The sequence below is a fragment of the Culex quinquefasciatus genome, chromosome 3, assembly GCF_015732765.1.
Source record: "Culex quinquefasciatus strain JHB chromosome 3, VPISU_Cqui_1.0_pri_paternal, whole genome shotgun sequence".
NCBI classification, from domain to species: Eukaryota; Metazoa; Arthropoda; class Insecta; order Diptera; family Culicidae; genus Culex; species Culex quinquefasciatus.
In genome coordinates this window covers 129,338,520-129,362,937 of record NC_051863.1, presented here as the reverse complement: position 1 = coordinate 129,362,937, position 24,418 = coordinate 129,338,520, and the positions used below count along the sequence as shown (strand labels likewise).

Here is a 24,418-nt window from a genome sequence, read left to right as displayed (position 1 = left end):
CCGAGAACTTTTTGAAAAACGTACCCACCCTAATAAATATATTTTGTAAGGAATTTAGAAAGAACAATTATTGATAATCAACTATAAACTGAAAAAACGATCTCACCCATTCTTTGAAAAGCGGGATTTTGATCAGTAGAGTGTGAAACAACTATGAACTGAGGAAAACTACCCAAGGTATTCCTTTAAAATAAAACTGACAGATGAATAAAAATGTTCTATTAGCAAAAGCATAGGCCAAATCAAAAAAGCAATTAAATTTAAGATAAAGCCGTAAAAATTCCGTACAAATGTTATGCCAAAAAACCGACCCGCTAAAAATCCGCGAAGAGGGTCCCAATCCGTACGGCAAGGAAAAAAAGCCGTACAGTTTGTAGCCCTTCACTTCCATAACCACCAAGGTTAATAACGATACAATTATCGTGGTTCGATAACGATAACGATAGCTCTATCGTTATCGTTGGGACGATAACGATAATCTATTGTTATCGTTATCGTCATTCCGATGATTCTATCGGCGATAATTTTTCGACGATAACGGATGATAATTTATATTTAATATATTTCTAAAACTGACTAAATTCAGCCAAATTATGTTGAATTTTCAAGCTTACTCTTAGTAAATATTTCATTGAAAAAATTGTATGTTTCAAAGTATTAAAACTTAAAAAAATACAAAATACCGTACTTTTTTGAAAGTACTCACATTTTTATAATTTGCAATATAGGTATCAAAGATTTGAAATTTTGCATCTATTTTAACTGTTTTAGAGTTTTTTGAATGAAATACTCAAATTTTCAAAAAATACCGTATTTTCTCAAAAATATTAAAATTTGTACAATCCTCAATATAAGTATCAAACGATTCGAAATTTTGCAAGTATGTTAACTGTTTTAGAATTTATTGAATGATGCAAAATTTTGGTCCGTTTGATACCCATATTCCAAATAATGAAAATTTGAGTACTTAAAAAAAATACGGTATTTTGTGAAAATTTGAGTATTTCATCCAAAAAACTTCAAAAAAGTGAAAATGCATGCAAAATTTTGAATCGTTCAATACTCATATTGCGAATTATAAAAATATGAGTACTTTCAAAAAAGTACGGTATTTTGCGAAAATTTGAGAATTTCATTCAAAAAGCTCTTAAAAAGTTAAAATAAATTTAAAATTTTAAATCGTTTGTTATTAATATTGCAAATAAAAAGAAAAGTTTTTTCGGGAAATTTCGGAATTTTGTGAAAATTAGAGCATTTCATAAGAAAACACTCTAAAAAACTGTAAAAATACATGCAAAATTTCGAATTGTTTGAAACCCATATTGCAAATTATAGAAATTTGAGTATTTTCGAGAAAATACGGTATTTTGTGAAAATTTTAGTATTTCAATAACAAAATACACTCTAAAACAGATAAAATACATGCAAAATTTCGAATCGTTTGATAACCATATTGCAAATGATAATAAAACAGTACTTAAAGAATATGGTTTTTTGGTGTTTTTTTTTTAATATTTATGCTTTGAAAATTACCATATTATCAAAAAAATATTTACTAAGAGGAAGCGAAAAAAATATTGCCGATAGAATTATTGGAATAACGTTATCGTCCCGACGATAACGATAGCCACATCCTGCTCATTTGTGTTCTTTTTATTCAGTCCAGACTCGATTATCCGAAGGCTTCGGAAAAATTTCACTTCAGATAATCGAAACTTTGGATTATCGAACCATGAAATTGTTGCATGACCCCTAAACTACGTTAAAGTGATTCAGAATTTTTTGATTCAAGATGGCGGCCAATATGGCCACGACGAAATATTGAAAAAAATGCATTCAATTATCTAATAGGCAATCAACTATTAAAATTTGACTAAAATCGGGTTGCAGAACTCGAATTTGATGTTTAAAGAGAAAAAATGAAATAAAAACGAAAAAAAAAAAAATGTTCGCGATTCGATTATTCGAAGTCTCATACCAACCTTCGGATGATCGAACTTCGGATAATCGAAACTTCGGATAATCGAGGCTTCGGATTATCGAGCCTGGACTGTGTATCGTATTTTAATTAAATGCGCCGAATAAAAACCAAAACACTTTCACACGCTGCCCATGACTGTGACCTCTTTTTAGGCTTACTGTCCAATGCGTTAAAAACCACAATTCCCTTTTCATTTCTTTGGCAGCAAAATTATCTCAAAAACATTGTCCTTTATCTTTTACGCCGTATAAAAGCTTCAGGAGCAGCTGGCCAGTGCGTAGTACCGCTGTCCACTTTCTCCCAGAATGTGCCCCAAAAACCGGTATCTCTTGGCGGTTGCACTGCTGCTTCTTTGCTCGGGTGTAGTCCTCGGATTGAGCCCCGTAACGGCCCCAGCCCTGTCAACGTTCGTAGGAGCCAAACCACCCGCCGGCACCCTCTGCTACCTGACCACGGTCCGGAAGGGGACGTCTTCACCGGTTACGATAACTAATCCAACCGTAAGTCCGGCATACTTTGGGGGATAAATCTGAATTGATTCTCAGCACAACCTTCCAACCCTCAACAGCCCCCAACTGTGGTTGCGTACGTACAAACAGCAGCGGACCGATTCAGCAAGGTTAGCTACCGAATGTTGCTGGTCAACGGAGTTCTTCCGGCGGCTCCAGCGTCCATCCCAATCATTTTGACCACCCTCGGCGGAAAGTCCGTGTTTCCGTACAATATTGTGGTCGAGTATTGGTGTGCATAGGGTGGGTCCAATAAAGGTGACGATAAAAGTAAGGTTAATTTGACGAATTTACTTTTATTTTGATCGACATCGCTAACTCAAAAGGGCGCTGAATCTGGATCACCGAGTCAAGTGACACGTGATACCTCCCATGTCCGAATCATGTCGAGACTATCAATTGATTGCAATAAAATATTACGACAGGATCGGCTCAGGTGCTCACCCCCCAAAAGCAACGAATGAACTTAGCTTGGGAACGTAAATTTGGCAAACCAACCTGAAACAAAGAAATCCGTCTCTAATTCGATGAAAGAGCAACAAAGGAGGAAGAAGGAGGGCACGTGGCTTTGATCCTTGGGCGATCAAGGGCAACGTTGACATGCTTTATTTGGTTCGGTTAAGCGACAGCAGCAGATGCATCCAAAACTGGGCGGTTCGGCGGCAATTTGAAGTTTTGGTGGCTGGTCCTCTCGAAGGAGACGTCAGGACGGCACTAAACGGCGATAAATTATTCCCGTTCGGGTCTGTTTTCTGTGTGTGTGTGTGTCAGGTTTTGGGCTCGTAATTTGTGGGGCATTTCGATCGATCTTTTTTACGAACTTTTTCAGTTGGAGAACTTCGAAACGTCCCTCGCAAGGATGCGCATGTTCTGCCTGTGCCGTGGTGAATAACTGGTAAAAAGGACGAAACATAAAGTGGTGAGCAAGTTTGCATTATCCTTGTGGTGATGAACTTTTGTTGGAAAGCTTGCAGCTGTTTCCACTAGTGAACGCATGATGGCGCTCTAGTTTTGTTTAGGTTAATGTATGCTTTTTTAAATAAGGCACGTTTTTTGCAAAGTTAAAAAACCGAGAAAATTGTATTGTTATCAGCATTATATAGAATTACGTTAACGGCCTATAGAATGGTTTTCTGAAAATTTTCCATATAAATTTGTATGGGGAATTTTTTTTTAATATTGATATTTATCAAATCCACGTTTCATGCTTTATATAAAAAACGAAAACGAAGTTGACTTTATAGCTGTCGGCCACCATTGCTAGTACCAACCACTAGTGTCTTCCTTTAATCTACAAGGACTTCGCCGCCCTGGGCTCCTAAAGTGTATGAAAGTATGGCACGGAGCGACGGCGCCGAATACCCATATTTACACAAAGAATTTTAGAGCGCCCGCCGCGGGATTCGAACCGGCGACCTCTGGATTGTGAGTCCAGTGCGCGGTCCGATTGATCCACACGGGCGGGACCGGGACTCATATTCGGATGCTCTGGAATGTGCTCTATAACTTTGCCGATATAGCGATCCTCAAAACTCGTCTAAAACGTGATTTTCGAGCAAAAAACACATATTAGACGAGTTTTGAACACGCTGCATCTTTTTTTAGGGGCAAGCTAGCACATACTCTCTTCGGGAAAGTTGTAGAGCACCTTCCAGAGCATCCAAATATGATTCCGGTTTTAGTACAGCGTGAAACGTGAGTTTTATTTAAATCAAAATCCAAAAAAAAAAAATGTTTTTTTCCATACAAATTTACACAGAAAATTGAATCGCTTTGCGCAAAGTGAGGACTTAATCAATTGTTTCCAAACTATGGGGAGTTGTTTAAGACCCCAAAAGGAACTGAACAACTTTATTTTTTTCTCCATTCAACCATATTTCACCCTGTTGTACCATACATAAGGCTACGTGTAAACTTTTCACGAAAAAAAACTGAATTTCCTCCGGATTTGTAGAGTTAAGTACTTGATACAGTGAAACACTGATGGTTTGACACCAACTGTAGTCAAACGAGCGGGGTCACTTATTAGTTTGACACCCTCTTTATTCGGAGCTCTTACACACTACCAAACGTTTTGTAATTCTCTACCCACTCAGACAAAATCGGGAAAAGTTGCCCCGACCCCTCTTCGATTTGCGTTAAACTTTGTCCTAAGAGGTAACTTTTGTCCCTGATCACGAATTCGAGGTACGTTTTTTGACATCTCGTGACGGAGGGGCGGTACGACCCCTTCCATTTTTGAACATGCTAAAAAAGAGGTGTTTTTCATTAATTTGCTGCCTGAAACGGTGATGAGATAGAAATTTGGTGCCAAAGAGACTTTTATGTAAAATTGTACGCCCGATTTGATGGCGTACTCAGAATTCCGAAAAACATGTCATTTTAAGGGAAATTTAATGTGCTTTTCGAATCTACATTGACCCAGAATCTAAAAAATAACCCTGCAAATTTAGCAAAAAACACGAAACTTTAAAATAAAAAAAAATGTTTTAAATGAAAAAATGACCCTTCTGGGTCAATGTAGATTAGAAAAGCACATTAAATCTCCCTTAAAATTACATGTTCCAATATTTTTACAGTTGAGTAACGGAAAATGGGAGAGTTTTAAAAACTTTTGTAGCGCTTTTTCGATGAAAAATACGTTTTTTTCGGAATTCTGCGTACGCCATCAAATCGGGCGTCTAATTTTACATAAAAGTCCCTTTGACACCAAATTTCTATCTCATCACCGTTTCAGACAGTAAATTATTGAAAAACACCTCTTTTTTCGCATGTTCAAAAATGGAAAAGGTCGTACCGTCCCTCCATCACGAGATATCAATAAACGGACCTCGAATTCGTGACCAGGGACAAAAGTTACCCATAAGGACAAAGTTTCACACAAATCGAAAAGGGGTCGGTTCAACTGCTGTGTGAGTTGGCAGAGAATTACCCAAGTGTAGGTCTCGTGTAAAAAGTGACGAACGTCACTTAAAATTATTTATATAATTGTATAATATTCTCGAAGTGTCATGTTTTTCTCAGTTATAATGAGTTTGATTTGGAACATGGACTGTATTATTGGGTTCATTGAACAATTTTACACTCAACAGTTAAAATTAGTGTCTCAGCTTCAAGTTTCTAGTGTTATTTAAACAGAATTCAAAAATACTTTTAGATGTATACGGATTTTCAGTAGAACAAGTCTCTGTGAGCAGTTCTCTACAAAATCGGTCTTTTGCCTTCCTCACTGAGGTAAGGCTATAATCCTGCTCTAAAAATGAACTTTGTATAAAAACGTCGTAGACCCACCTTCATGTATACATATCGACTCAGAATCAAAAACTGAACAAATGTCTGTGTGTATGTGTGTGTATGTGTGTGTGTATGTGTGTGTGTATGTGTGTGTGTATGTATGTATGTGACCAACAAACTAGCTCATGTTTCTCAGCACTGGCTGAACCGATTTGACTCAAACCTGTTGCATTCGACTTGGTTTAGGGTCCCATAGATCGAGTTTTATACAGATTGAAGTTTCGATAAGTAGTTCAAAAGTTATGTATAAAAATGTGTTTTCACATATATCCGGATCTCACTTAAATGTATGTAAACTATGTCCGGATCCACCATCCGACCCATCGTTGGATAGGTTATCAAAAGACCTTTCCAACGAGTCCAAAACATTGAAGATCTGGCAACCCTGTCTCGAGATATGGCCATTTAAGTGATATTTATGTACTTTTTGGAAGCCGGATCTCACTTAAATGCATGTAAACTATGTCCGGATCCACCATCCGACCCATCGTTGGATAGGTTATCAAAAGACCTTTCCAACGAGTCCAAAACATTGAAGATTTGGCAACCCTGTCTCGAGATATGGCCATTTAAGTGATATTTATGTACTTTTTGGAAGCCGGATCTCATTTAAATGCATGTAAACTATGTCCGGATCCATCATCCGACCCATCGTTGGATAAGTTATCAAAAGACCTTTCCAACGAGTCCAAAACATTGAAGATCTGGCAACCCTGTCTCGAGATATGGCCATTTAAGTGATATTTATGTACTTTTTGGAAGCCGGATCTCACTTAAATGCATGTAAACTATGTCCGGATCCACCATCCGACCCATCGTTGGATAGGTTATCAAAAGACCTTTCCAACGAGTCCAAAACATTGAAGATTTGGCAACCCTGTCTCGAGATATGGCCATTTAAGTGATATTTATGTACTTTTTGGAAGCCGGATCTCATTTAAATGCATGTAAACTATGTCCGGATCCATCATCCGACCCATCGTTGGATAGGTTATCAAAAGACCTTTCCAACGAGTCCAAAACATTGAAGATCTGGCAACCCTGTCTCGAGATATGGCCATTTAAGTGATGTTTATGTACTTTTTGGAAGCCGGATCTCACTTAAATGTATGTAAACTATGTCCGGATCCATCATACGACCCATCGTTGGATAGGTAGTTGAAAGACCTTTCCAACGAGTCCAAAACATTGAAGATCTGGCAATCCTGTCTCGAGATATGGTCACTTAAGTGATATTTATGTATTTTTTGTAGCCGGATCTCACTTAAATGTATGTAAACTATGTCCGGCTCCACCATCCGACCCATCGTTGGATAGGTTATCAAAAGACCTTTTCAACGAGTCCAAAACATTGAAGATCTGGCAACCCTGTCTCGAGATATGGCCATTTAAGTGATATTTATGTACTTTTTGGAAGCCGGATCTCACTTAAATGTATGTAAACTATGTCCGGATCCATCATCCGACCCATCGTTGGTTAGGTAGTTGAAAGACCTTTCCAACGAGTCCATTACTTTGAAGATCTGGCAATCCTGTCTCGAGATATGGTCACTTAAGGGATATTTATGTATTTTTTTGTAGCCGGATCTCACTTAAATGTATGTAAACTATGTCCGGCTCCACCATCCGACCCATCGTTGGATAGGTTATCAAAAGACCTTTTCAACGAGTCCAAAACATTGAAGATCTGGCAACCCTGTCTCGAGATATGGCCATTTAAGTGATATTTATGTACTTTTTGGAAGCCGGATCTCACTTAAATGTATGTAAACTATGTCCAGATCCATCATCCGACCCATCGTTGGTTAGGTAGTTGAAAGACCTTTCCAACGAGTCCATTACATTGAAGATCTGGCAATCCTGTCTCGAGATATGGTCACTTAAGGGATATTTATGTATTTTTTTGTAGCCGGATCTCACTTAAATGTATGTAAACTATGTCCGGCTCCACCATCCGACCCATCGTTGGTTAGGTTATCAAAAGACCTTTCCAACGAGTCCAAAACATTGAAGATCTGGCAACCCTGTCTCGAGATATGGTCACTTAAGTGATATTTATGTACTTTTTTATTCCGGATCTAAAAAATAGAAGAAATTTGTGTACAACCCCATCAAATCAGCCATTGTTGGTAATGAGTGAGGAAGGCTCCAACCACATAGGTGGATTAAGTTAGTTTTTTCTTAAATTTTAATTTTTGTATTTTTTAATCCGGCTGAAACTTTTTTGGTGCCTTCGGTATGCCCAAAGAAGCCATTTTGCATCATTAGTTTGTCCATATAATTTTCCATACAAATTTGGCAGCTGGCCATACAAAAATGATGTATGAAAATTCAAATATCTGTATCTTTTGAAGGATTTTTTTGATCGATTTGGTGTCTTCGACAAAGTTGTAGGTATGGATATGGACTACACTGAAAAAAATGATAATATTATTAAAATTAGAATATTATTTTTTTGCAATTTAAGTTTTAGTGACAAAAAGTAAAATTAAAAAATCACCAAATTTTTTTACCGTGTATCATTTTTTTTCAGTGTAGTCCGTATCCATACCTACAACTTTGCCGAAGACACCAAATCGATCAAAAAATTCCTTCAAAAGATACAGATTTTTGAATTTTCATACATCATTTTTGTATGGCCAGCTGCCAAATTTGTATGGAAAATTATATGGTCAAACTAAAGGCACCAAAAAAGTTTCAGTCGGATTAAAAAATACAAAAAAAAAAATCGAATGACCGAAATCTGAGAGAACTGCTCAAGTGCAAAAAATAGGAAATTTATAATTTTATGAATATCCTCAAATTTATATAAATCGTATCAAAAGTTAATAAAGTTAATATAACGAAGGGGAGACAAAATCAAAAAATCAAAATCAAATTATTCGCTCTACAGCATTGCCTTGGCGTTCTCGATTGCGAGATTCCTACTCGAAACTAGGTGTACGAAGGTTTGGTTGTTGAGGCAACTGCAAACCTCTTTTTACACCTTAGCTTCCATCCACCCCGGGATTCGAACTGACGACCTTTGGATTGTGAGTCCAACTGCCTACCAGCGACTCCACCAGGACAGGACCCAGGGAGACGACTCCTACACCTGGACTGAGCTAACGACCTAACCTTTTTTAGGTTAGTCCGGGGCCAACATTTACTTCCCGTCCGACGGAAGGCGTGATCAGACAAATCTCGTCTCAAAATTTGTCACCGGGACCTTCTGGGATCGAACCCAGGCCGACTGGGTGAGAGGCAATCACGCTTACCCCTACACCACGGTCCCGGCTTGAAACGAAGGGGAGACAATAACTTGAAAAAAATTGCAATGGCATTAGAGTGACACAACAAAATAAGTGACACCCACTGTCTTGATTCCTTATGCGAAGTTAAGATTCTGTACCAATTTTGAGCCAATTCGGTTGAGGTTTTGTAATCGCTGTAGACAATTTAAGTTGACAAAAAAAGTTAATTGCGTCACTTTAAACCACTTATTACTTTTCAGGATCAGTACGGATCGCTTTGCACTCTTCGACAAAACTGTAGAGCGTTTATCTAATATAATCTAATCAGACCCTAGCACAGCCAAAACTGTAGAGCGTGAAATTTAAAATTTGAATTTCACTCTTGACCAAAGTACCACACAATCAGCACCACCTTCCGGGAAAAATTGAATATTTTGCTTTTAAAAATTCTTATGAAGCCTTCAAGTCTTAATATCGATTCTAAAAGTTAAAAAATGCTAAATTTTGCTTAAGTAATCGAGCTAGGGGGTGCCACTTAGGATTTTCAAAAAAAAAAAAAAAAAACACATTTTTCTTGTCCCCCTATTGTACAAACAAGGGTGAGAGGGGGGCAGACGGGAGTCTACCTGTTTTCCGTGGTTCCTCCAAAAAACTGTCCACCATATTCGTACCACGATGAGTAAAGTCAACAAGTTCAGTTTTTTGGTAACATTCCTGATTTTATTTTGTTTTCTTAAATTTTTGAAAAGAGAATTACGATGCAGGATTAGGTTTTTTTCTTTTTAATGAATAATTTAACCTTTTTTCTCTCATTTTTACTGTTAAACATGCAACAAACATTTCAAATCTTTTGTTTAACATAAGCTTAGCTCACGGCGTGCACTTCATAGTAACAATGATATCGTTCAGGAACACTGGTTTCCCGCTGGATTCGGTCACCTGCAACGTCAACATGGCAGTGGCAATGGCTCCCCTAACGATGGTAGCCGTAATCCCGGTCGCCCGATAGATGGAATTGCTCGCATCAACCAGTACGTAGTTTATGGGCATGGCCTGCAAGTTTTGCGGAAATAGTTAAAAACTTAAAAGTGATAATTTTATATTGCATAATTCTTACCGCAGGCATCGTGTGGGTGATCTGAATTGGGCTGGCCTGTCCCTTGAAGATTTTCTTGAAGAAGCACTGCGTGTCGGCGGCATTGTTTACACCGATTTCCACCAGCAGATTGGGGGCGGTTTGCGTTAGCAGCAATGAATCGGCACCTCGTTGCACCAAAAAAACGGCCACCAAAAGTCCCACAATGTACCAATTAGCCATCACTTGATCTTGCTGTCTGTTTGGATGCACTGAACGATGCACCAACATTCGGGACCCCTTTTATAGGCTTTCACCCGGGCAGATCCAGATCCCAGAATCTCCGACAAAACCTCCCAAACATGTGGGATAAATTCCATGTAATGCTTAACCTCCTTTTTTTGGCACTAAATTTACAGTTAATCGAAAAGATTTTACTTTTCGAGCGACCCAAACCGGTCCCGGAATGTCCGAATCGAGAAATTTTGCCGCGCGAAGTGCACCATGCAGTTTGGGCGAATCAGACCCGCGAGACGCAGTTGGTAATAAACGAAGGAATTAAGATGACAGGGTTGATTAAAAACTGTTTGCGAAAAGGTCTAAAACACATTTGCACAATCCAATGCACAAACATGGTTTGAGTGCATAGGACATGGCATGACAAAAAACTCTTCAAGTATATTTTATATTTTGAATTCAATGATGAATGTCCAATTGCTTTTTGAATATCCAAGACATTGAATTTTGAAAAGTTAAGAGCATGCCCCAGGCATCAAACTTGATAAACAACGCTCTGATGTGATTCTCAATATAACGTTTGACCTAATGATCAAGGTTGTTCATCGATAGAATTATCGCCTAACGATAACGATAATGGTTATCGTTATCGTCGGAACGATAACGAAATTTTATCGGCGATAATCTTAACGACTTAACCGACAATAATTCATTTTTAAAATCTTTCTTAAATTGACCTAGTCTATCAATATCATGTTTAATTTTAATGCATTATTTTGAATATGTGTTTTGATTATGTAGTAAGTTTCAAAGCATAAATACTTTAAAAAATCACAAAATACCGTAGTTTTTCGAAAATCGTCAACTTTTTATGATTAGCAATATGGGTAACAAACGAAGCAAACTTTGGTATGCTTTTACAAAGCTCTAGTTTTTTTTTAAATTAATAACCAGAGTACAAAATAGTGTTTTGCCTTCCTCACTGAGGTAAGGCTATAATCCTGCTCTAAAAATGAACTTTGTATAAGAACGTCGTAGACCAACCTTCATGTATACATATCGACTCAGAATCGAAAACTGAACAAATGTATGTGTGTATGCCTGTGTGTATGTGTGTGTGTATGTGTGTGTGTGTATGTGTGTGTGTATGTGTGTGTGTATGTATGAATGTGACCAACAAACTAGCTCTTGTTTCTTGGCACTGGCTGAACCGATTTAACCCGAACCTGTTGCATTCGACTTGGTTAAGGGTTCCACAGATCGAGTTTTATACAGATTGAAGTTTCGATAAGTAGTTCAAAAGTTATGTATAAAAATGTGTTTTCACATATATCCGGATCTCACTTAAATGTATGTAAACTATGATCGGGACCATCATCCGACCCATCGTTGGTTAGATAATCAAAAGACCTTTCCAACGAGTTCAAAACATTGAAGATCTGGCAACCCCGTCTCGAGATATGGCCACTTAAGTGATATTGATGTACTTTTTGGAAGCCGGATCTCACTTAAATGTATGTAATCTATGTCCGGATCCACTATCCAACCCATCGTTGGTTAGGTTATCCAAAAAAACTTTCCAACGAGTTCAAAACATTGATGATCTGGCAACCCTGTCTCAAGATATGTCCACTTAAGTGATATTGATGTACTTTTTGGAAGCCGGATCTCACTTGAATGTATGTAAATTATGTCCGGATCCACCATCCAACCCATCGTTGGTTAGGTTTTCAGAAAAACCTTTTCAGCGAGTTCAAAACATTGAAGATCTGGCAACCCTGTCTCGAGATATGGCCACTTAAGTGACATTTATGTACTTTTTTGAAACCGGATCTCACTTAAATGTGTGTAAACTATGTCCGGGTCCAACATCCAACCCATCGTTGGTTAGGTTATCAAAAGACCTTTCCAGCGAGTCCAAATCTTCTGGCGACCCTGTCTCGAGGTATGGCCACTTAAGTGATATTTATGTACTTTCTTATTCAGTATCTTAACAATAGATGAAATTTCTGTTCAAAAGTATGTGTACCATCATCTCTCCCACTGTTTGTAAAGAGTGAGGTAGGCACCAACCATATAGGTGGATTAAGTTAGTTTTATTTTTCGAAAATTCTCAAATTTTTACAGCTCAAAAAATCAGGGGAAAAAAATTTTTTTCTAAAAATTTAATTATCAATGAGTTAAAAAATTAAAAATAATTCTTTTGCGTTTAGAATCATTTTTGTTATGTTTGAGTAAATTCAAAATTATTTTAAATTTAAATGAATGTTTGAAGCAAAAAAAAATTCGCAAAAAATGTTGTTTTCAGTTTTTTTTCATTTTTTGAAAACTTATGATAGCATATCAACGGTACGGTTGCATAATGCTTCAAATTCTGGCTTGTAATTTCAATTATTTTTTTTAATTTTTGACCACCCTCTCGATCTTGGCCAGAGCCGTGAGACAAAGACTTTGAAAATATTTACATAGGCCTTTTGAAAATTTGAGTGCTTACGAAAAAATTCTGTCTTTGGTGAAATTTTAGTACTTTCATAAAAATACGGTATTTTGTGAAAATCATAGCATTTCATTCAAAAAATTGTAAATCAGTGAAAATGCATACAAAATTTCAAATCGTTCGATACCCATATTGCAAATTATTGAAATTTCAATACTGTCAATAAATTATCACGAAAAAAACAGGACTGCGCGTCCACAGAAGCACTGCACTTATAAAAAAAATCGATATTTGTAAAAAAAACAGAATTAAAAAAAAAATCTAACAGAGGTGAATACCGCTAATACCGAATTTCGATTGACACCCATGATGCAATTTTTTGAAGTTTGAGTATTGTCGAAAAATATATTAATTTTGTGTAGTTATTGTGGTATTTTTTTTGTATTTATACTTTTAAACTTGTCATATAATAAAAAATATACTTTGAACTAGTGAAAATTCCTGCAAAATTTCGAATCGTTTGATAATATGGGTATCAATTATAAAAAAATGAGTATTTTTTAGAAAATATGGTATTTACACACAATATTGGAAAAACATATTTTCTAAGAAAAAGCTTTGAAAATTCAACATAATTTTGTTGGATTAAACCAATTTTAGAATTATATTAAATATAAGTGTCCAAGCCACGTAGCCTAGTTATAACCAACACAAACTGGTGATCTTTTCCCTTCTGGATTTGATTGCTAAGGAAAAGTATTGTAAGTATTGATTCGTCACAACCTATGGAATGTTATCAATAACCTTAACATGTCAACATTAACTTTAATAAACGAGACAAGATTTGTCTGATCACGCTTTCCGTCGGATGGGGAAGTAAATATTGGTTTCGGTCTTACCTAGAGGTAAGCGAATTTTCCGCAGTAGGAAGTGAAGTTGGACTCACAATCTAAAGGTCGCCAGTTCTAATCCCGGGGTGTATGGGAGTTAGGTTTAAAAAAGAGATTTGAATTGTTCTATCGTTTAAAGCCAACGAACACCTAGTTTTGAGTAGGAATCTTGCAAAATACCATGTTGTAGAGCGAACAGTTTGATTTTTAAGATGGTGAAACCTAAAAAAATCTAGCCTTTTCTTATTGTGGGCCATGAACAAAAAATACAACAACTCCTGTTCCAAAAATTACCCTAATTACATGGTCAATTTCAACACCCTTCTCCAAATTCAATTGAACTCTGCCCTCTGCACTAATCAATTTCACCTTGACCTCCAGCGAAACGTCGGAAACGGAGCCAGAATCAGTTGTAAACATCTGGCCTGGGGTCTGTCTGCCGGTCGTCAGCAGCCGTGAAAAACAATACTTCATTACTCTGGGATGGGGGGAAGGCGGGGAGAGACGACGATCGGGAACAATTTTCTAATTGCATTTTTTTTTTGCTCGCCGTTTGGCTGCACTTTTATGCGATCGATTGAACTCTTGGCGGCCACGACGGTGGAATCTAACATGCAATTTGCCAATTGTTTAGAAGTATTGAATAGTTTTGAGTGGCACCGCCTCTGGGGATCGATTTTTCCGGTCTGAGGCACGGCTGCTTAAAAACACAAGTGTGGAAAAAAGTGAAGTTCAATTGTTGCCACTTCAATTGCCGTCAACATGAGGGGATGTTTGAGGAAACCGTATGATGGGGGTACGTTATTATTTTTAAGAAGGTCGCTGTAAAATTTGAAATTGTATGCCTCTCGATGGCATCACCCTAAAGTTCGGGTTAAACTGCGATATTTCGACAACTGCAAGTCTTAGATAGTTGACCCAGGTAGCTCTGACACCGGTACAAATGACCTTCTTTGTACGGTGCTGTACCCCCGTCTGCAAAAACCCCTTTGATGCAGTTCACCAAGTTGTCCCTTTATGCATTACCTTCCTTCCTTCCGTCCAGAGTTCAGAGCACATGGCGTGTGCAATTGCCGCCGTAGAGTTGCGGTAAGCGCGCAACACTTCACTTTCGCTTTCGATGGAACTTTTGCGAGTGTTGCACTAGGGTGTCCAAATCGTGGTCCAAACCTCCTAAAGACGTAACAAATAAATAAAATATTTCATCGCATTTTTAAATATTCCAAACAAAACAGAATTAGTTGCCACCCTAACGTGTGCAATCGCCAAAATCTGCACTCGCTATGCCCTTCGCGGGCCAAATTAGGGAACCAGGACACCTCGGCGCAACGCAACGGATGTAATGTAGACAGGCTGGGACGCGTCGGTCGTCTCGGGAGGATTTTTACGGAGGGCGTCACCTGATGGGCTTTTGTTTCAAGGGACGTCGACGAGTAATTGTTTTGAGCAAGTAGGTAGGCTCCCAATGTTTGGCGGGTCGCACTTCGCACAATTGTTAATTATGCAGAAATTGTTGGCTTTGTGCAGATCTGCGCCGCGAAGTTTATGTCTGGTGAACATCTGGACGCAAATTGAAATGTTCGCTGATGTCAACTTCTTTAGAACTAAAAAAAAAATGAATGGCTCATGACGGGAATTGAACTACCGATCTTTCGGTTATAAGAACAATTCCTTATACATTGTATTACGGCAGCGCATCAGAAACCTTAAAAAAATCAATCCTCACCAAATAAGGCATTGTTCAAAGCCACAGTCGATTGTGCCCCAATTGAAGGGGATTAAAGTCCGAAACCCCTTTTCAAAGCCACTCTCTGTTTACCAAACAATCCAGATTTCCGACCAAAGACTTCCCATTTTTTTCGTCCTCTAACGCGGTCACACTCACAATAGTTCCGATCAATTGGAAATCGTTAAACATCGAAGAGTGCAGGAACGCCCCTCCGCACCGAGCAGTGACATTCCCCTCGTCAAGCCAACCCGTCAATAGAGTCACCTTACCCGGTGTGTAAACAAACAGATTAATACCCAATCGATCGGGGAAAGGGGGAAAATTTTGTCATGAGGGAGAGAAAATCTATTTGAATGTGAATTAACCGACTCGACAATGGATTGAAGGTTACAGAATAAGAGGATGGATAAGATTTATGAGCACTTGAAGCGAGTTTGAAAATGTAAAAAAAATGAAATTGTTTTAAGAAAGTGACTCATAAATATTCTTTGCAATGTAATGATATCTGAAGCAATGGTAACGTCGAAGGGAACAAAGGAAATTTATTGAAAACAAAGAAATAATTCACAGGCAATCTTGAGGGCTTCAAAAATGCAAAACAGCACATTGCAAAAGTGTGCAATATTATGCAACTGTCAGGCTAGAAAAGGTCACATAAATTAGGCAATAAATGCAAATGCAAATTTAGAATGAACTGATAGTTTATGTGTTTGTTTTTGAGGACAATGGTGCGCATTCAAGTCTTAATAACGATGTTCTAAATGTATTGTTTGCTCCCCGATTTGCGAACGTAATTTATTTACAATGATGTAAGTGTTACATACCCAACTCGCATTGATCTAGCCAATCTAACATTTTGAGGGGTTGTTTGGACATATACCTTTAACTAGCATCTTGGCCAAATATGAGTTAATTTGGACACAAAGTTTGATGATTTATTAAATTCAATTCAATTTATTTTTAAATCGAAAAAAATATCTTCTTTTTTTTTTGGGGTTTTTTGTTTCGGCTGATCAGTCAATTAATATGCGGTTGGTCCGTTTTATACCAATGCCAACGTTTCGATGCTATTGGGGGGCATCTTCATCAGGGCCTATTTATTTTATTTAGACAGTTAGGACATGAATTTTGACGTGAGAAATACAACAGAACTTACTAGGGCTCGACCAACTTAGTCAGGTTTCGTCGATCGGGCGATAATTTGTCACTTTTGGTTTGCACTGCCTCCCGTACTATTAATATTAAGGAAATAAGTATCTAAACTGACAAAAAATTTGATAAAACAACTTACATTGTATCATTAAGCTCGTTAAGGTGTACAGATCGTTATTTTTACTTAAATGGACACAAATGAACGGGGATAAACGCAAAAATTGGCACAGGTCACTATTTTCCATGCAAAACGAAAATGGTTTTAACTACTTTAGGATCAACTGGGGGTGGTGTTGGTTGCAGTGCAGTGGGATGTTGTGTTAGTGGAATAGGGCTATTGGGATGGTTTGTTTGGGTATGGGATGGTTGACTATTGGTGTTCGTGTTTGGTTTCGGTTTTTTAATGAGTGAGATAGACGATAGGAGATGTGCGTACGCTACACTGAGCCCCTCCGTATCAGTGCGTTTGTTTACGGTTTGGGCTGTTGTCGCGATATGGCACATCTCGAGGAATGGTAGTGTGTGGGTCCTGAAGGTCTTATCGATGATCTTGGGGTGCTTGATGTCAAATCTGTGTTGGTGATCGACACAATGTTGTACTAACGCACTTTTCTCCCGTAGTTGTTGGACCTGCGGATCACTGTATTGTTGACCGGCTTGCAGCAAGCGGTCAAGTGTGTTGATGTGGGTTTGATGGCCGTACATCCTCTCGCGGAGCTGGGTAGTGGTAAGACCCACATAACAACCCGGACAGTTTGTACAGCTGATATGGTAGATAACGTTCTTTTTCTGCATGTGTGGGCTGCTTGTTTGGTGTTTGTGTACAACTGTTTGACAATGTGTTTGTTGCTTAGGGCCACGGCTACTGTGGGGATGTTTCGTTGTATGATGTGTTTGATATTGTGTGTGAGACCAGGGACAGCAGGGATTGACCGGTAGCTGCTATCGGGGGGACGGGGGTTGTGGGGTATATTATTTGCTGTTTGGTGGAGCATTCTGTTGATCAGCTGGTTGGGGTAGTCGTTTCGTCTTCATAAGTTGCTCTATACCCCCGACAAAATATTTCAGTTTACCCCCCCCCCCCACCCTTTCTTTCACGATGCCAAATCTTAGTTTGTTCTACAAAACACACCGTGCCTTGAAAAGAATTACCCTCCATAAAGTGGCCAGGCCTACTGTGCTGCATTAAACATAGAGAAGATTCTGTGATTATAACATACAGGAGAGATAGGTTGCGTGGACATACCGTACCATAAGCTCTGGAATATCAATTTATTTCACTTTAAAAACTGTTTGAAGTGGCTCAACTACACATTACAATAATTCAATGTATGTACAATCAATTTAGGCTTGTTCAAATTGTATTTAAAAAAAATCCCGCACAAGGTTGTTAATCGATAAAATTATCGTCGATAATATTAACGTCTGACGATAACGATAATGGTTATCGTTATCGTTATTTCGATAATTTTATGGACGATTTATTTTTAAAATCTTTCTAAAATCGATTAATCCAACCATATCATGTTAAATTTTCAATGCTTTCGCTTAGAATATTTTTTTTTAATGTAGTAAGTTTCAAAGTGTAAATTTGTACTCAAAATTGTTCACAAAATACCTTTTTTAATAAAATACTCATAGCGAAATTTTGTATGTTTTTGCAATTTATTAGAGTTTTTTTTAAATATAAAACTGTTTACAAAATACCATTTTTTTTAAATACTCAAATTTTCAAAGTTTGCAATATGGGTATCAAGAGAATTGAAATTTTGAATGCGATTTCAATTTATTAGATTTCATTTTGAATATACAAAAAAATCACAAATTACCGTATTTTTTTCGAAAATACTCAAATTTTCAAAATATGTAATCTGTTGATACCCATATTGCATATCTTGATTTTTTTTAAATGTTTGTTTTTTGTCCATATTGCATTTTTTTATATTCGAAAATACGGTATTTTGTAATTTGTTTTTGCATTTCATAAAAAAGCTCTATTAACACTGGAATGCCCAACGCATGTCCAACTTACACGGACGCCCAAGCCTACCAAAAAAGATGGAACGGTAACTTCAACTCGCTGGTTCTCGGGCATTACTCAACCAATCGGGACGAATCTTGTTTCCAGTGATTTCCAGTAATTTCTGCGACCGAAATCATCGTTCCACCTTTTTTAAAACGGCTGCCTCCGCGGAATTTTTTTTACACGTGAAAAAAAAAAGTTGGAACGATGTGGAACGATTATCGCAAAAATTACAGATTTGATCAAATTGAGTTCTGCAAAGTCCTAAAATCATCTAGACATCCTAACAAATCACTGGAAAGAAGAATCATCTTGATTGGTTGAGTTATGCCCGAGAATCATTGAGTTGTAGTTATCGTTCCAACTTTTTTGGAGCCTTGGGCGTTGGAATGTGAATGTGAAAAAGCAAACCAAATTTCACTTCGTTTGATACCCTATTAGGATGTAACAAAAATGACTTTTTGGCGGGCATTCAGGGGTTTATTCCGGTGGGCATACTGAGCCCAAATCCAAAATATGAGCTTGATTGGACGTAACAGGAGCTGGCGCTCCGCCCTTCAATTTTAAATGGGATTTAACCCGTAAAAAAAGATTTTTTCAAAAATGACAATTTTTGAGGCATTTTGGCCACTGAAGCGTTTACCAAAAACATCACTGGCGTGTAGGCCAGATCCTTGCGCATCTTTTGGTATATATAACATTGAAGTTTGGAGCACCCCGGAGCTCGGTACAGACCTTCAAAGTTTGGCATTTTTTCGAGAAATCGGCCCCGGCAAAAAAGATATGCGTCGCACCTCGCGACGCCCGAGACGCCATTTGATTTTGCCGTGGCCGATTTTTCGAAAAAATGCCAAACTTTGAAGGTCTGTACCGAGCTCCGGGGTGCTCCAAACTTCAATGTTTTATATACCAAAAGATGCGCAAGGATCTGGCCTACACGCCAGTGATGTTTTTGGTAAACGCTTCAGTGGCCAAAATGCCTCAAAAATTGTCATTTTTGAAAAAATCTTTTTTTACGGGTTAAATCCCATTTAAAATTGAAGGGCGGAGCGCCAGCTCCTGTTACGTCCAATCAAGCTCATATTTTGGATTTGGGCTCAGTATGCCCACCGGAACAAACCCCTGAATGCCCGCCAAAAAGTCATTTTTGTTACACTCTAATACCCTATATTGCATATTTTGAAAAATTGAGTATTTTCGAAAAATCCGGTAATTTGTCATAATTTTTTGATTTTCCAAGAATTGCACTATTGCATATTTTGTTTATTTGAGTATTTTATAAAAAATACGGTATTTTGTGATATTTTTTTTTTCCAAAAAAAGAAAATTATTGTGAAAAAGCAATTTAAATTTAGCTACGTTTGATACCCATATTGCATATTTTTAAAATATTAGTATTTTCGAAAAAATACAGTAATTTGTGATATTTTTGTATATTCAAAAAAAAAAAACTAATAAAGTGAAAAAGAATGCAAAATTTCGCTTCGTTTGATACCCATTAGGGTGGGTACGGATTTTGAAAAATTCTCAAATCAAGTTCTGGAGTGGTTCCCCTTGTAGGGCATACCCGTAGGGACTCTCACGTCAAATTTCAGTTCATTTGGTTGAAAACTAGCTTGTCTCATGGGTTTACATGGGATTTACCATGGGAAATTTTGAACTTTTGTTCATTCGCTTCTACAGGCTTGGGTAAAACATGTAGAATCTTCTAGGATGGCCAAAAATGAGCGGAATCGTCTGGAGAACAACTTTCCCGAAGAGACCAGGTCGATTCGTGCAACCCTCATCGGGCTCAACGGCAAAAGAGGAGAAAAGCAACTCGTGACAAAATTTTGAGGCTAGGAATTTTGACAGGTATGATTTTCATAAAGTATTCGCCTCCTTTTCTCTCCCACAAAAAAACTGGGGACAAGGTAGCTGTCAAACTAAGCCAAAATGTTAAAGTCACTCACAAAATGAACTTTGAGTGATTTGAGTTCATTCATGACGTCACGATTTTCTCCTCTATAGGCAAGAAAACCGTGACGTAGCAAATGAACTCAAAGAACTCAGTATTCATTTTGTGAGTGCCATTCGAGTGGTTTGACAGGTGTCAAATCTGGACTTAACATTTTTTTGAATTTGAATTTGCTTCCGAAATATTTGATAATGCTATTCACTAACATTTCAGACCAAATTTGTGCGATTCATTAGAAAAAACAACTGTCCGGAATTCGAAGCAAAAGTGTCCGGATTTCGAATCAGCTTTTATCAGTTTCCGGAATTCGAAGCACAACAAGTAATTTTAATTTGCAAATTCTGATGAAAAATTGTTAGAAAAGACATAATTTGCATGCATTCTCTTTATACTGACTGTTTATACTACATCCTGATGATATTTCTTCATTTCCAACTTATTATATGATTTTTTGTCAGCTGTAACGAAAATGATATGCTACTAAGTGTCCGGATTTCGAAACATGACGTTATATAGGGGAGAGTGGGGAGACTTGATCCCCGGGGAGACTTGATCCCAAGCCTGTATCTCGTCGGCATGTGGGTAAAACAATTAGCATTGTTCCAGAAAGTTGTGCAAAATTGACTAAAACTCATTGTAGAAAACAAAGAAAAAAATTAAAAAATGTTTAGATTGAGTTAAACACATTTTTCTAAGAAGTGCTGCAAAAAACATCCAAGAGAACTTTTTTCTTTGTTTTGATAAGTATAGAAAACACTCAAAAATTATTCAAAAAAATATTTTTTATACATGAATTGTTTGATAAACATATCAACTCCAAAACCCTTGCACATTTGACGTTAAATTTATCGTCATACTATTTTTACAATCAATTCGTCACCATCGTGCTAACTTGTCGTACGTGCATTTTGGGCCAAATTGAGTTAAGAACGCCATTTTGTGCAGCTCACAATGCCTCACCTTTTGACCTTCACAGATCCCCAAAATTCGATTTCAATCCTGAGATATTCAACAAAAACCGAAAAAACTCCGTGCATTTTTGTCACTTTACATATGAAAGTAATTTCAATCTTGTCGTGCTATCTTGTCATTCCATGAAAATTGATGTAAGTGCGACAAAAGGCCAAAGGGATTTTGGGCCAGGAAAGTCAGGATGCGTTTGTCGCACGTACAAGCTAGACTACCGTAAACATTTGTAATTATAACTCGGGACTCCAGCAACCAACTTCAACCAAACTTCGGGACAATGCACAGAATGGTCAGCCAAACAAAACGTGTTTGTTATTGTCTACATTGCGTGCGCTCGTTTTTGTATATTAAAGGTCAAACATTAAAACGCGTTTTTCTCGGAACGTCAAAATGGCGGGTGCGACAAGATAGCACGACGACGTCGAATTGTTTAAAAAAGTTCGTTTACAGTCACTGGAATCAGCCTCAAGAACAAATAATTGGGCTGGGTTTTCGTACATAGTTTCCTTTAATATAGTTGTACATAACTTACTGCAGTTTGAACCATTTTTCAAAAGTTCAATGTGAAATTGTGTAACTTATAGAAAATTAAAAGTTTGGATGAATAAGAAACATTTTGCTTACTATTTCTTCAAAATGTTGAAAGGGGGATCAAATTACCCCCAACATTTTGAAAATACCGGTTTAAAATATTTTTTTAAGACGCTTGGCATGATTCGAAGAGTATATCTGATGAAGTACCCTTATCAGCCAAATAAAGTTGAATGTTTAAGTTTTCAATTCATGCAAAAAGTTCATAGTTTTGTGAGAAATTGACAGAGTTATGTGCGATACAAAAAGGGGATCAAGTCTCCCCACTCTCCCCTATTTTTTTTAAACTTGCTTAATTTAAAAAAATGTGCTTAGTGGAAGCATTGAAAATTTAACATGATATGGTTGAATTAATCGATTACAGAAAAAAAATAAAAGTGAGTTATTAAAAGATAGATTATCGTGCTTGTTCCGACGATGACGATAGAATTATCGTTATCGTGATCGAGCCTCGATAATTTTAGCGTTAACAACCTTGGTCCCGCAGTACTGTAAAAACATTTATAGAAATCTGAATGGACAACAAAAATTGGATTATTTAGGGGAGCAAAAGCTAAAAAAAAAGAATTTTTAACTTTTCTTTAAAATACTAAAAGGAAACCAAAAATATTGAGATAAAATTTGAATTGTGAAATCATCTTTAGATTCCTTTAATTGTGTAACATTATATAACTAAGCTTTACGAAATTAAGCTGACTTCAGTCACCTGAACACACTTCGTACTTTCCCAAAATATTATAATATTGATTGCTTCACCTTTTATAAATGATCAATACCGCAAAGAGTACCATTTTTACCATTCACATTAAACTGGCAAGTCCTTCTTTACAGAAACAAAACTCCCTTGGGTAGAAATTCTTTTCCGTATATTACTTTCAACTCCCACCCACCACCCCATCCTTCTCTCTCGATGCTTTTCATTTTCCAATCTCACTTTGCTCACTTGCGTCAATCCTGATTCTGAATGCAAACCCACCAGGCGCTACCAAGTTTATGAACCGTACCGTGCAAGCATGGGGGAGGGAGGGTGAAAACACAGCCACTTGAAATTTACATTCGCCGCATCCAGCTGGAACGGAAAAAAAGGGAAAATCTCTCCCAACGGCGGCGCAAGGGTGATGCCATCTCGCGTGATTTTTCGTATGTGTGTGTTCGAGTTGAACTTTGGCGAAATTTAAACTATGGCTAAAAATTGATGTTTGTAGTTAACCCTCTACTGCCCATTTTTTCATTTTTTTTGTTTTTCTCGTGTTTAGGAGGTCAGTTTGAGCAAGTTTTGTTCTACGAAAATCTTAACTTCTCTTGTTTTATGTTTTTCTTGTTTCTTTTCTTTTTGCCTTCCTCACCTCACTGAGGCAAGGCTATAAAATCACTCAAAAATTGAACTTTTTAAATAAGCCTCCCAGATATAACTTTACGTATACATATCGACTCAGAATCAAATTCTGAGCAAATGTCTGTGCGTGTGGATGGACGTAGAATTTTTTTTCTCACTCACTTTTCTCGGAACTGGCTCGTCCGATTTTGTCCGGATCTATGTTTTTGGATTTGCCTTCAGGTTCTTTAAGTCTTTTTTAAATTTCATCCGGCTTGGTGCAGTACTTTAAAAGATATGTTCGAAAAACTGTTTTGGTTGATACTAAAAAGGGTCATTATTTACATAATTTGAAAGCTCCGGCGGATAGCTGTCGGAACTTTACGCTCAGTGCACGCACACTAACACTGCAGTGCTTTCAAATGGTTCATTAAATTTATCATACCTAGATGGCAGCACTCAGATGTATAGTGTCTTTACTAAGTAAGCGTTAGCCAAAGCTTTTGTAGTGTGTGGTTGCAAGGCTTTTAGGAGGAAGGCAGCAACCACCTTCCGGTGGATTAAGTAACGTTTTTAATTTGCATTTATCCTAACAGCAAAAAATTCGATGGTAAAATCGCATGCAAAAATACATCACCTTCGTCAAAACAAACACTAAATATTACACACTGCCTGTACATTTTTTGCAAACACAAAAAAAAAGTTGCAACCGACGGGATTCAAACCCAGCACCAACGGTAAGACCTGGCGCCTTAGCCCACTTGGCCATCAGACCGATGAATAGCTGAAAGGATAAACGCATATATGAGCTTGACATTTCGGTCAAGTAGGTTTCCCATACTGATGGGAATTTGTAAATTTCAGGGTGTAAAATCACATAAAATTGCGTAAAATAATGCAAATTTATTTTACATCCAGGTTTTTTTACACGCAGCTGGATTACTACTTTTTTAGCTGTGCTGTTAAGTTTATGATTGTTTTTGGTATTATTTGGCCTATTCTACCACCTACTGTCATATCATTTTG

At 37.5% G+C, this 24,418-nt stretch overlaps 2 protein-coding genes across 2 annotated transcripts; one reads left to right on the top strand and one right to left on the bottom strand.

The window, feature by feature from the left end:
- The first annotated feature begins 2,286 nt into the window (after positions 1-2,286).
- LOC119769243 lies at positions 2,287-2,768 on the top strand. The gene is made up of 2 exons (XM_038261176.1): positions 2,287-2,481; positions 2,550-2,768. The coding sequence occupies exons 1-2, from the start codon at positions 2,287-2,289 to the stop codon at positions 2,730-2,732; spliced, it is 378 nt and encodes a 125-aa protein (XP_038117104.1). The 3' UTR covers positions 2,733-2,768.
- Positions 2,769-9,721: 6,953 nt separating this feature from the next.
- LOC6053458 lies at positions 9,722-10,364 on the bottom strand. Its single transcript, XM_038264185.1, has 2 exons — positions 10,135-10,364; positions 9,722-10,070 (listed from the first exon to the last, which is right to left on the bottom strand). Exons 1-2 carry the CDS (start codon positions 10,333-10,335, stop codon positions 9,888-9,890), a joined length of 384 nt encoding a protein of 127 aa, XP_038120113.1. The 5' UTR covers positions 10,336-10,364; the 3' UTR covers positions 9,722-9,887.
- Positions 10,365-24,418: the final 14,054 nt, after the last annotated feature.

Excerpts from the sequence above, each read along its gene's own strand:
- LOC119769243 (XM_038261176.1), top strand. The coding sequence starts at position 2,287 with ATGTGCCCCAAAAACCGGTATCTCTTGGCGGTTGCACTGCTGCTTCTT. Across the intron at positions 2,482-2,549 it reads TTACGATAACTAATCCAACC|CCCCCAACTGTGGTTGCGTA; the intron begins GTAAGTCCGGCA and ends AACCCTCAACAG.
- LOC6053458 (XM_038264185.1), bottom strand. The coding sequence starts at position 10,335 with ATGGCTAATTGGTACATTGTGGGACTTTTGGTGGCCGTTTTTTTGGTG. Across the intron at positions 10,071-10,134 it reads TCACCCACACGATGCCTGCG|GCCATGCCCATAAACTACGT; the intron begins GTAAGAATTATG and ends CAAAACTTGCAG.